Source organism: Myxocyprinus asiaticus, chromosome 14, assembly GCF_019703515.2.
Source record: "Myxocyprinus asiaticus isolate MX2 ecotype Aquarium Trade chromosome 14, UBuf_Myxa_2, whole genome shotgun sequence".
NCBI classification, from domain to species: domain Eukaryota; kingdom Metazoa; phylum Chordata; class Actinopteri; order Cypriniformes; family Catostomidae; genus Myxocyprinus; species Myxocyprinus asiaticus.
In genome coordinates, this window is record NC_059357.1 from 3,033,396 (window position 1) to 3,047,746 (window position 14,351).

The 14,351-nt window shown below is 40.9% G+C and overlaps 1 protein-coding gene across 3 annotated transcripts in view; it reads right to left on the reverse strand.

The window, feature by feature from the left end:
* Positions 1–728: 728 nt before the first annotated feature.
* LOC127451985 (protein shisa-6-like) overlaps positions 729–14,351 on the reverse strand; it is a 105,916-nt gene continuing 92,293 nt past the window's right edge. For 2 of the 3 annotated variants that reach the window (XM_051717090.1, XM_051717089.1), the window contains exons 6-9: positions 12,144–12,206; positions 10,745–10,765; positions 6,107–6,229; positions 729–2,616 (exon numbers count right to left, since the gene is read on the reverse strand). In XM_051717090.1, the coding sequence (XP_051573050.1) occupies positions 1,991–2,616; positions 6,107–6,229; positions 10,745–10,765; positions 12,144–12,206 (833 nt within the window). In that variant the 3' untranslated portion in view covers positions 729–1,990. The remainder of the gene's footprint in view (positions 2,617–6,106; positions 6,230–10,744; positions 10,766–12,143; positions 12,207–14,351) is intronic. The other variant, XM_051717091.1, reaches the window with a different exon arrangement.

The window sequence follows — 14,351 nt, forward strand, 5'->3', positions numbered from 1 at the left end:
TCACAATGAGTCGTGAATTATTTTCCATATATATATATATATATATATATATATTCATATTTTAAGCCTGTATGTGCGTGCATGCGTGTGAATCATGATGATTTGAGATTAAGGACATTTCATTGATTTAAAAAACAGAGATCTTCTTATGTAAATATTGTCATTGTATTTTGTGAAATAATCAGGTTATTTCTTTCACTGTCAACTATGTTACAGCCGATTTTTTTTGTATTTTTTTTTTTTACATTTAAAATAACAAGAATGCTGCTTCTGATATCCTTCAATGTATATTTCACATCCACAAAGGTTGGAGTTTTGCATAAAATCTCTTAAAACTGCCAACATTATATTTAAGGCAGATTTATGATAAGAAATGTTACTGTCGCTAGTGACCGTGCTGAAAGTATCACATGAATATCTGCAAAAACACACAATTCTTACAGTTATTTTTAAGAATTACTGTACATATGGCAGAATAGACAAAAGAACCATTAATTATGTGTGTTACCTGAAGTGTAGCATTTAATCAGTGTCTGTAATGACATGCAGTTTGTCCGTAACATAGTTGACAAACTCAATAGGGAAAACATCCTTTTCCTTATAATATCAAAAAGGTGTTTAATGCTTAAGCAACTTGTAGATACAGTATGTTACATTAAAGAAATATTAGTAGCTAAAACCAACAGTTTTATTGAGAAAACACTTTGTTTTTGTACTTTGTTGTTGACATGAAATGTACCCCCAGTTATAGAATGAGCCAATAAATCAAAGCCAATGTCAAGGTAAGGTTGCCTACAAACGACATCCAACCAATTGGAGCGACAGCCAACCAAAGGATGATATTCCAGCCATTGGGATTTGGGAAACATTGGCTGCCTTCAGTGTTCTGTGCTCTGAAAACACCTCCTGCGGTTGAACATTAAGGGAGAAGATGCTCTCACAGTGTTACCAGCATCACAGTTACGCTCAAAACACCACTGAGACGTCAATAAATCATGACTCTGGCAAAACATCAACAACATGCACACATGTTCTTTCTATTTTTCAAAACTAGCAGACAATACGTACGAATGGCTGAATCAACCAAATTTATTCAACATTAGTCTACAAGTACAGATTAAAAAATGCTCACACACACACACACACACACACACTACTGTACACATTTGTGTCATCAAATATACTTTGGGTGGGTTGATTAAGCTAGAAAATGTTCGAAACGGAACAATGAAAACTCGAAAATTAACCCATTTCCCACAAAGCTAACTCACTGAGTGTTATTTACAATCACCAACGCAAAATGTAACATCACAGCTCTATTGAAAAGTTGATGATATCACAGAAGAAATGTAAAGAATGAAGATATGCGACAAAGAGAAAAAACGATTTCGGTTTTATTGTGCTTTTAAACCGTTTCCCCATTTCGCAATCGAAACGGGTCGCGTTTTTCAAAGAGGCACTCGCTAAAGTGCTAACGCCAGTTTGTTATTCAAGAAGAATCGCTATAGCTATGTTTAGGACTCAAGTTACAAATCATACCTCTATATACGTTTCGATGTACTGTATGTATAAAGTCAGTGCACATTCGTAGCAGTTCTGATTCTGGAAAAATAGTCTCAGCTTTTTGTTTAGCTTTCGGCTTGCTGCTGTGCGCTTTGAGTCCGGCGTCCGTCTGCAAAGCCCTTGTGTTTTGCTCTATGTGTAAAAAGATCCGGGTCGCTTCAGAAAGTGCGGATCCTCCCTCAGCTGACCCAGAACTGATGGAGCTGGAAAGCTTGCGCTGGAAGCAGGAACAGGTCAAGTTTGTACCCTTAAAAAAGAATTCGTCAAAGTGGGACGGCGCCGTAATTTTAGAGTCTCTTGAGCCAGATCTCGGCTAACCCGCAGAGTACTTTTGCAATTGTTTGTTGACATCATAGTCATTCGTTCCGTCCCAGCATATCTCATTATCATCTCCTAATCTGCTTTCATCTTTCATTATCTCAAGCGGTTAGACAGTTACTTCCGTCTTGCTCGCCGTCCTGTACTGATGATGGTGATGTCCAGGTATATACTGCAGGTGATCGACCGTATGCATGCGTCGGTTAGCGAACGCCTGCCTCTTATTGCCTGATTGCGCACTACTAACAGTCAGTGTGTTGTACGATTCGTTCGTGGTGCTGGGGTTCGAATGCATCTTTAACATTTTGTAGTGTCGGTCCACGACTGGCGTAGTCGGCATGAACATATCCGTGTGCGAAAGCGCTCGTGACATGGCCTTCTCCCGGAAATTTGAGCGGCGCAAGGACAGCATCTTCTCCGGAGAGAGCAAAGGATCCTGCGAGTGCAGTCGATCGGCTGACAACAGCTGCTCTTCGGACAGAATGCGTCCGTGGTACGGGGAGAGACCTCCTGCGCCACCGCTGTACAAGGGTATGCTATAGTCGTGATGCGGTTTGGAGCGGGCCGGTGAGAGCACGTGGTCTTGGGACATGGCACGCTGGACGCGTTTGGGCTTCTGGCGCTGTGCTGGGGGTTCGACACTCAGCTTTATCATGTGTGACTGCAGATTACCGCCACGAGGGGCCAGGTCAGGCAAGTGATGTTTTCGGATGTAGTACTCGTCATCCTTGTCACCTGAAAAAGAGAGTCAGATCCACAGATAGAACACAAATGTGAACAAATGTAATCATTTTCTCAGTGTTCTCCCTTGGTTATTGGAACATTCTATAGAACGTTATTATAACATTCCATGCTCTCGTTACAGAAGCGTTCTCTCAATGTTTTTCAATGGTTATTAAAACGTTACTGGAACGTTACATTTTCTCATTTTTCAAACATTTTCTCAGTGTTCATCCTTAGTTATAGGAACGTTCTACAGAATGTTATTAGAATGTTCCATGCTCTCGTTACAGAAGTGTTCTCTAAATGTTTTTCAATGGTTATTAAAACGTAATACAAAACGTTAATGGAACGTTACATTTTCAAATTTTTCAAACATTTTCTCAACGTTCTTCCTTAGTTATAGAAATGTTCTGCAGAACATTATTAGAATGTTCCATGCTTTTGTTACCGAAACATTCTCTAAATGTTTTTCAATGGTTATTAAATGTTTTATTTTACATCAATGCATTCAAAACTTGCCATTAGTTTACTCAACAGAAACACAAATTATGTTAACTAAACAACATTAGTAACTAAGTATTTGACTCAAGAAAAAAAGCTGTTGTGACAAATTGTGGAAATATATATTGTTTACAGTGTAGTAACATTTAAAGAACGTTCCACTAACAATGTATGGATAACGTTTTCATGCTAACGTTGATCAACAACAGAAAATGTTGAAAAAATGTTCTATCAATGTTACTGCAATAACATTGAGAGAACGTTAGCCAAAGTTCTGAGAATGTCCCGTTTGCTGGGTTGTAGCTTTAGAAGCAACTTTTTAAAAGAAGTTTGCCAGCAACAACAGCACACCAGCCACAGCTACGAGAAAGTTAGGAGAAAGAGATTAATTTGTTTATACACTATACAGATATTGATTCAGCACTGAACTGTAAATCTTAAAGCTAATGAAGACCGTTTGGTCTGGCTGGCTTCTGTAGTTCACAATTAACATCACTGACACTGCAGGGTTTTGGCAGGCGTTGTAGCCGAGCAAATTCCAAAGGCCGAATGTGCCGATGTGCCGGCCTGACATTACAAGTGAAAAGGTCAGAGAACAAGCCTACAGGCCACGCTCTGACCTACGGTCACTCACAGACCCAAGAGCTCAATTATCTACTCGGATAAGACGGTGCAAATCAGCACGGAGTAATGCAATCCTGATTAAAGCAGCTTTTCGTATGCCGTTGCTATGTCGCCCATGACAGGGGTAAAGTGAGTGTTTATCTCTGAGGTTGGCCACATGGGCTGACCTTCACTAGACACAGGACGAGCTGCCATCATGCACATCATAACAAGACTGCCTATGTGGAAGTAGCAAGCAAAAAAATGCTTCATTTATAATTCTTCTTGGTTTTAAATTGATTTATTTTTCTTTGTTCCACGTTTTGGATTTCATTGAGTTAAGAGCTGCAGGTACACTGCTGACCATCTAATCATAAAAGCTCAGCATGCCAATCCTTTAATGTATAATTTATCTTGCCATTTGTGTTTAATGAAAGCTGTCTTCTGGCAAAGTCCATTGGTTATTTTTCATTTAGCAGATTTTTTTCTTCTTTTTATCCTGAGAGACTCGCTGTGCATTTATTACAGGGAAGCGTTTTGCTCAAGGTCACCAGAGTGATAGGGAATCTCACAAACTTAACCCTCACAGCGGTTTAAACCTTCGATCTTTTCTATATTACCTATCTAGGTCTGTTCATCATTTACCTATTGAGATAATTTATTACACCATAAATGGTAAATCAACCTGATGTGAATGTGAATTTAAGCTGAAAACACCGAGTAGCATAAAATCGATGAGATCCATGACAGACCAATCACAGATCACAGTATACTTGGAGAACATATATTAACACATTAAAGAAGATTATTATTATATGTTATGTTGGAATAGTATAAGTAATATACATGGAGATAAATGAAGATGCAATATTCACAAAATATGATTGACTCTCATGAAACCTGCCAAGAACGTTCTGACACGTAAAAAAAATTGCCTGTTGGTTTGATGTGTTGATTTGGTGTGATTAATTATATAAAAGGGGCCTGGGTAGCTCAGCAAGTATTGACGCTGACTACCACCCCTGGAGTCGTGAGTTTGAATCCAGGGCGTGCTGAGTGACTCCAGCCAGGCCTCCTAAGCAACCAAATTGGCCCGGTTGCTAGGGAGGGTAGAGTCACATGGGGTAACCTCCTCGTGGACGCTATAATGTGGTTCTCACTCTCGGTGGGGCGCGTGGTGAGTTGTGCGTGGAAAGCCATGGGGGAATAGCGTGAAGCCTCCACACGCGCACTGTCTCCGCGGTAACGTGCTCAACAAGTCATGTGATAAGATGCGCGGATTGACGGTCTCAGACGCGGAGGCAACTGAGATTCGTCCTCCAGCACCCGGATTGAGGCGAGTCACTACGCCACCACGAGGACTTAGAGCGCATTGGGAATTGGGCATTCCAAACTGGGGAGAAAATCCACAAAAATAAATAAATAAATAAATTATATAAAAAATAACGCAATTAATCACGCCACTATAACAAGAAAGTGCCACTTTTTGTATTGCCTAATCAATGTTTAACTTGTCTGCCACAGTAATGAATTATTACATTTATTACATATTTTATTTATAATTATTTTGATTATTATATATTGAATAAGCTTTATTCAAGGGCCTTTTTCAGCAATTAATCGCATGCAATTATGAGATTAATTGCATTTATTTCAATTAATTAATGGGAATATGAATTCGAGTAAACATTTTAATCAACTGACAGCCCTAAAAAATCATCAAATTTCAGTATTTTTACTGTAAAAATACTGTATTACAGTAATGACAATCCAATGAGAATCATCATCAAGAATAATGTGAATAACAAAAACATTTACGCGCATTACAAACCGAGAAGTTGGGTTAAATACTGAAAATGTGTCATGATAATTATTTCACAATACTAACAATACTAAAGGGATAGTTCATCCTAAAATGAAAATTCAGTCATTGTTTACTCACCCCTGTGTTGTTATTACCCTATATGACTTTCTTTCTTTTTCTGAACACAAAGGGAGAAATTGTGAATAAATGTTGTGCTCAGTGATGTCATACAATGGCAGTTAATGGTGACCACCTCTTCAAGCTTCAAAAGAACACAAAAGTATAATTCAGAAGTCTAATAAATTATTCCATGAGACTCATGATTGTTATGAAAGCATACGATTGGAAATTATTCCAATGTACTGTGTGTCAGTACATATACAAATCTACTTTTGCCAGTTATGTCCATCTTGTAAGATTCCTGTATAACTTTTTCATATGAAAGCTTTGCACATCATGCCTAAATGTAGGAACAATATGAACATTTAATGAGAAAGGCAGCAAACTATGACAATGGAACCTGTCTCTATCTCTCTCTTAGAGAAAAGATATACATGACATATCATGTGTTATGAGAAAGGGAAGAGGATTTACTCAAGTCTTTCATGGTCGTCTCATATGACGGAAGCAGATGAGTGAGATTCTGGAAAGAGCGGGAGAATGACAGATCATACGGCTCAGTCTGTGACGTCAGGATGTTGTTCATTCTTGGCTTCTCTGCGAGGTAGAAAAGAGAAAGAAAGAGAAAGAGAGAAACATGAAAAATAGGTCTGATACTGGAGAAATCAGACCCAGCTCAGTGTGTAGAATACAATGACATCTGTCTGAGAAACAAAGTATGGCAAGAATTCACTACGAATTAATTGCACGCTAATTTTGCATCCGATCCAGTAAAGCATCTGAATTGACTCTAAAATGCAGAATGTGCACTTAACTGCATGGTGCATCTGGATATATGCCAGGTTATAATGCTCTTCTCCATCATTTGAGGAATTACTGCTGCCATAATCACTATTAAATATATACAATCATCTCTTTTACTAAAAATGTTATAGTGTTGGTCCAGACAGCTCATTTTCAAGTTTGTGCGTGTGTGAGAAAAAGTATGCACTGTATGCTCAACTGCCAAACCTGGACTCTGCCAACTCGTTCCAATTGCATGTGCATCTAGACGTTTACATTTGCATTACTGTCACAGTACAGTGCATCCGGAAAGTATTCACAGCGCTTCACTTTTTCCACATTTTGTTATGTTACAGCCTTATACCAAAATGGATTAAATTCATTATTTTCCTCAAAATTCTACAAACAATACACCATAATGACAACGTGAAATAAGTTTGTTTGAAATCTTTGCAAATTTATTAAAAATAAAAAACTAAAAATAAATCACATGTACATAAGTATTCACAGCCTTTGCCATGACACTCAAAATTGAGCTCAGGTGCATCCTGTTTCCACTGATCATTCTTGAGATGTTTCTACAACTTGATTGGAGTCCACCTGTGGTAAATTCAGTTGATTGGACATGATTTGGAAAGGCACACACCTGTCTATATAAGGTCCCACAGTTAACAGTGCATGTCAGAGCACAAACCAAGCCATGAAGTCCAAGGAATTGTCTGTAGACCTCCGAGACAGGATTGTATTGAGGCACAGATCTGGGGAAGGGTACAGAAAAAGTTCTGCAGCATTGAAGGTCCCAATGAGCGCAGTGGCCTCCATCATCCGTAAATGGAAGAAGTTTGGAACCACCAGGACTCTTCCTAAGAGCTGGCCGCCCGGCCAAACTGAGCGATCGGGGAGAAGGGCCTTAGTCAGGGAGGTGACCAAGTACCCGATGGTCACTCTGACAGAGCTCCAGCATTTCTCTGTGGAGAGAGGAAAACCTTCCAGAAGAACAACCATCTCTGCAGCACTCCACCAATCAGGCCTGTATGGTAGAGTGGCCAGACAGAAGCCACTCCTCAGTAAAAGGCACATAACAGCCCACCTGGAGTTTGCCAAAAGGCACCTGAAGGACTCTCAGACCATGAGAAACAAAGATTGAACTCTTTGGCCTGAATGGCAAGGGTCATGTCTGGAGGAAACCAGGCACCGCTCATCACCTGGCCAATACCATCCCTACAGTGAAGCATGGTGGTGGCAGCATCAAGGTGTGGGGATGTTTTTCAGCGGCATGGACTGGGAGACTAGTCAGGATCGAGGGAAAGATGAATGCAGCAATGTACAGAGACATCCTTTATGAAAACCTGCTCCAGAGTGCTCTGGACCTCAGACTGGGGCGAAGGTTCATCTTCCAACAGGACAACAACCCTAAGCACACAGCCAAGATAACAAAGGAGTGGCTCCGGGACAACTCTGTGAATGTCCTTGAGTGGCCCAGCCAGAGCCCAGACTTGAACTCGTTTGATCATCTCTGGAGAGATCTGAAAATGGCTGTGCACCAACGCTCCCCATCCAACCTGATGGAGTTTGAGAGGTCCTGCAAAGAAGAATGGGAGAAACTGCCCAAAAATAGGTGTGCCAAGCTTGTAGCATCATACTCAAAAAGACTTGAGGCTGTAATTAGTGCCAAAGGTGCTTCAACAAAGTATTGAGCAAAGGCTGTGAATACTTATGTACATGTGACTTTTTTCGTTTTTTATTTTTAAAAAATTTGCAAAGATTTCAAACAAACTTCTTTCACGTTGTCATTATGGGGTATTGTTTGTAGAATTTTTAGGAAAATAATGAATTTAATCCATTTTGGAATAAGGCTGTAACATAACAGAATGTGGAAAAAGTGAAGTGCTGTGAATACTTTCCGGATGCACTGTACATGCATGTGTGACACTATGTATGCACACATATGTTCATGTGTTGCTTCAGTGTTGTGTAGGAAGTGTCGCTCAGAGTGTTTATATTTAGGCACAACAGAATTACGGTGGACACATATGACACTTCTAACAGCACAGAAGAAGATAATCATTCAGGAGAGACAGTGAAGAAGAGCTTGTGCATGCATATGTGTCCAGTTAAAGAAAACGAGGAAGAGAGAGAAAGTTCCTGTTTGAGTGGATAGAGAGATCAGCACAGAGAGTCTGTACACACAGAGACACCAGCACAGAGACACTGAACACACAGAGAGACCAGCACAGATAGACTGAACACACAGAGAGACCAGCACAGAGAGTTTTTAGACTTAGAGACCAGCACAGAGAGACTGTACACTTAGAGAGGCTGTACACACAGAGATACCGGCACAAAGAGACTGAACACAAAGAGACCAGCACAGAGAGACTGCACACACAGAGAGACCAGCACAGAGAGACTGTACACTTACAGAGACCAGCATAGACAGACTGCACACACAGAGAGACCAGCACAGAGAGACTATACAGAGAGACTGAACACACAAAGGGTCAAGCACAGAGAGACTGTACACACAGAGAAAAGCACAGAAGAAGATAATCATTCAGGAGAGACAGTGAAGAAGAGCTTGTGCATTAATATGTGTCCAGTTAAAGAAAATGAGGAAGAGAGAGAAAGTTCCTGTTTGAGTGGATAGAGAGATCACACAGAGAGACTGTACACACAGAGATACCAGCACAGAGAGTCTGTACACACAGAGATACCAGCACAGAGAGACTGTACACACAGAGATACCAGCACAGAGAGACTGTACACACAGAGATACTGGCACAAAGAGACTGTACACACAGAGAGATCACACAGAGAGACTGTACACACAGAGATACCAGCACAGAGAGTCTGTACACACAGAGATACCAGCACAGAGAGACTGTACACACAGAGATACCAGCACAGAGAGTCTGTACACACAGAGATACCAGCACAGAGAGACTGTACACACAGAGATACTGGCACAGAGAGACTGTACACACAGAGATACCAGCACAGAGAGACTGTACACACAGAGATACCGGCACAGAGAGACAGTGCACACAGAGATACCAGCACAAAGAGACTGTACACACAGAGATACCAGCACAGAGAGACTGTACACACAGAGATACCAGCACAGAGAGACTGTACACACAGAGATACCAGCACAAAGAGACTGTACACACAGAGATACCAGCACAGAGAGACTGTACACACAGAGATACCAGCACAGGGAGACTGAACACAGAGAGATCAGCACAGAGAGGCTGCAAACACAGAGGCCAGCACAGAGAGTCTGTACACACAGAGACCAGCACAGAGAGACTGTATACACAGGGTGACCAGCACAGAGAGTGTGGAAACACAGAGACCAGCACTGAGAAACTGAACACAGAGAGATCATCACAGAGAGGCAGTACACACAGAGAAAAGCACAGAGAGACTGTACACACAGAGAGAGCAGAACAGAGAGACTGTACACACAGAGAGAGCAGAACAGAGAGACTGAACACACAGAGAGAGCAGAACAGTGAGACTGTACACACAGAGAGACTGAACACACAGAGAGACTGAACACACAGAGAGGCTGTACACACAGATAAACCATCACAGAGAGTGTGAACACACAGAGACCAGCACAGAGAGACTGTACACACAGAGAGAGCAGCACAGAGAGACTGTACACACAGAGAGAGCAGCACAGAGAGATTGAACACACAGAGAGAGCAGCACAGAGAGACTGTACACACAGAGAGACTGAACACAGAGACCAGCACAGGCAGACTATACACACATCGAGACCAGCACAGAGAGATTGAACACACAGAGAGACCTGCACAGAGAGACTGAACACAAAGAGACCAGCACAGAGGGACTAAACACACACAGAGACCAGCACAGAGAGACTGAACACACAAAGAGACCAGCACAGAGAGACTGTACACACATACAGACCAGCACAGAGAGATTGAACACACAGAGAGACCTGCACAGAGAGACTGAACACAAAGAGACCAGCACAGAGGGACTAAACACACACAGAGACCAGCACAGAGAGACTGAACACACAAAGAGACCAGCACAGAGAGACTGTACACACATACAGACCAGCACAGAGAGATTGAACACACAAAGAGACCAGCACAGAGAGACTGAACACACATACAGACCAGCACAGAGAGACTGAACACAAAGAGAGGCTAGCACAGAGAGACAGTACACACACAGAAATCAGCACAGAGAGACCAGCAGAGAGGGATTTTTAAAATATAGATACTCATAGAGAAAAAGTGGGCAAAGACATCAGGGAAAAGAGAGATAAAACACAACATGTTTTCTGCTTACCATAGTACTCTATTCTGTGTCCTATCAAACCCAAGTGAGAAAAACAAGATCAGTAGCATATTCTTTTATTTACATTATGTTAATCCTCTGTGTCACAGACAAAATTATTATTACGAGTTATTGGATGTTCAGAGTTTCAGGACAGGAATAGAAGTAAATTAAAGTAAACTCTGCCCTTTCTTTGATAAACTTCCTTTAGCTAAGTTCAGTTTTAGTGATAGCTTGCACAAAGGAGTTTGATTCAATAGAGTGCAAACACTAATGTTATCTCCATTCAACTGTGAGAGATGTGACTGATGTGTGATTACTGTCTGAAAAGCTTTTCACACAAAATCACATTTGGGAAAGCAAGAGATACGGTTGGTGTAAATACAACAGTGGCTTTTCAATAATGTCAGCAAACTGTTCTGATCTGATTAGCATACTGTTTTGTTACGGAAATCCTCCCCGCTAGCAAAGCCATTCACAGGCTAAGCTTTTAATTTCCTGTCAAGAGACTGTTTTGTCAAAGCCCTGCTTTCTTTCCTATCAAATCTTGCGCAAAAGGCATCGCTGATCTAAAGGACTGTCGGGGAGTTAAGCATCTTCAGTAATGGATATTATCAACGCTCATTTGATGAGGCTAATTATGAAACTCCTTTCTGGAGATAAAATCTAGCATTAATTACTCCAATCTTCATGCGCTGATATTATATGTCACAGAAAACCATCTGGGTATGGAAGACACTGATAATATCAAGAAGTCTTCATAAATCAATTAAACTCTTGATTTAGCTCTGAGCTGCTTGAAGCGTTATTTGTTAATTTCATAAACAGCCCTGCTGAAAACCCCCCATCTTAAATCAGTCTAATGTGGTTAGCTGGACTCTAACCTGACCAAGCCTGATAGTTTTGACAGTTTTAGAGGGGTTTGGGGCACTAGTTTAGGCCGTGAGACCAACTGGGTGACCCGTTAAACCAGCTAAAAACCAGCTTGGCCAGGCTGTGTGACCAACTAGACCAGTTTAAACCAGCTAAGACCAGCAAGCTACCTCAGGCTTAAATCAGTCTAATATGGTTTAACTGGTCTCTAGCCTGACCAAGCTGGTCTGCATTTCCCAAAAGCATCGTAAGCCTAAGTAGATTGTAGAAACCACTGGTGCCAATGGCCTCTACGATCAACTTAAGCTTATGATGCTTTAGAGAAATGCAGCCCTGGCTAGTTTTTATGGTTTTAGACGGTTTTAGGCACTTGTACAGGCCTTGAGACCAGCTGGATGACCAGTTAAACCAGCTAAGACCAGCAAGCCACCTCAGGCTGGTTTAAGATGGGAGTTTTTTTTTCAAGCAGGAAGCACAGAAATGAAAAGGATTTGCTGTTGGGACTTTGAAATGACAGAAAATAAATAAATAAACTCACCGATTTTGGGCGTGTGTGACCCGGTGAGATCCAGATGGCTGGTGTATTCGTGCTGATGTTTATCTGTCAAAGGAAAAGAAGGAAAACCAGGTGTGGTTAAATCTATTCCAAGTTAAATCATCAGCATGACCATTTCTTAACAAGAATTATGTAAAAAAAAAAACAGTTATAAAAGGCCTTTTGATACCATCTTTATTCAGCAGACGTTTCTAGACAATATGTCTTTGTTTACAGCAGAAAACATCTGTACAAAACCCAACAGAAGAGGAAAAAATCCTTTGAGACTCGCCAATAACACATATAGAAAAGTTTTAGAGAAAAAAAGAGATTAAGTAAACAACTGAACTCTACTAACTGCAGCTTTAATCCTTCCAACAAATAAACACAAAGTAATAAAACCGATATTGCCCCATAAAAGCCCATTTCTGCCAGACAGACAGAGTTTTCTCTTGAAGCAAAATGAAACTGCTGAATGCCTGGGACACAGGGTACATTCAAGTACAACCATATTTTCACATTATTTTGAAGAAAATATGTCTGTTTTAAAGAGTGAACTCACTGATTGAAAATTGCAGTAAAACAAACATTAATTTCTGTCCCAGTGATCAAACCAGTTGGACAAATTCAAAACTCGAAAGAAGAAAAATATGTTTGTCTGTTTGTTGTAATCAGTACGGAGCTTTCGACACATCACAGGGCTTGTTCAGTCTCTTCTGATGTGGATTTGAGAGTGAAAGCGTAACAGACAAGCACATACTGTATGATTAGTGGCATATCCACAGTAGAAAACATCCCAATTACACAACAGAGCGCTGTATGCTAATGGAAAAAAGTGCGACAGCTCCATAGGGCAGGACTGCTAGCTGCTGTCCCACTCAACTGGTCTGCTTTGATCAAGGGACCCATTATCCCGTCTACACTCCGTTGCTTAAATGAACTTGTTTGGAGCTTTCAGACGGGAAACAGCTTTTCTCTGCATCACACACACTTTGCAGCCTGACTACACAACCAAAACTTGTCGTTTGGATCAGAAATGGATGGATGTAAGATAGGTCAACTACAAAAGCTTTACAGGATGCTGGAAAACATCTGCTAAAGAGAACGTTTCTGAATGCCCTTAAAGTTGGGAGTTTTTGAGAATACTTGGGGCGCATTTCGGTTTTCAATTGAAGGAGCATGCAGAGATATGATAAGTTAGCTTCAAACGGAAACCCAAAACTATTCAACTCAACAATGACAGCAAAACAACAATCAATCAGCAATCCTAACATGCAGTGGTGTTGACTGTGCTCGCTTTTTATGCCTTTCATGGGTTCAGTTACAGAAAAACACGCATTAAATTATTTCAGACTTCTACTTGGCTAGCTAGCATGGGCAGTTAGCCTTTGCTGGTTATGGTGGCAAAATGTAGCTGTTTATTCTTACTAAATTCATTGCAAATATTTAATTAGGTTTTACAACCTGGTCTCATAGAATCACGTACATTTTCGTTGTAGGTATTGCGGCAGTTTCCAGGTGAAATGAACACTAGAGGCGCTACAGCAATACTAACTTGTATTCCTTTTCACACAAATCACAAATAAAACGTCAGTTCATAAACACTTACTTTTCTCTCTGTTCTTCACACAGTGCTATCTTATTACATTTAAACACTGTTACTATAGCGCATTACTCATTTTAACATTTGCATTAATTAACCAAATACATTTACAAGCTTGTTCAAACGTGATCAAATTGCACGGTAGCTCAACTGATAGAATGTTGAACTTGTGATGCGAAGTACTGGGGTACGAGTCTTGGAGAGCACACGAGTCGACACATGATCTGAAAGTTTGAGAAGGGTATAGCTGCCGGCATTGCTCCAAAAAGTGGCGTGAGCTCCAAATCACCATTGAAGATATAGGGAGCCCCTAACTTAACCCTTTCCCTAACCTTACCTGTGAGTGGAAGTGACGTCCCCTTTTTGGAGTTGCTGCAACCCACTTTTGGAGTAACCCCGCCCCCTTTGAGTAACCCCGCCCTCTTTTGGAGATTCCACCCCCGTTTGGAGGTCTCCGGCCTGCAGCTGTAGCTACTTGGAAAGTGTCATAGAAGCACCACAAAATGATGTGGTTCCTGCAGCAATTTAATTTTTCATCTCATATTTGCTTTTTATGACATTTTCTGTAGGTTTATGTTTAAGGTTCACGGTGCCGTTGTGTCATAAAC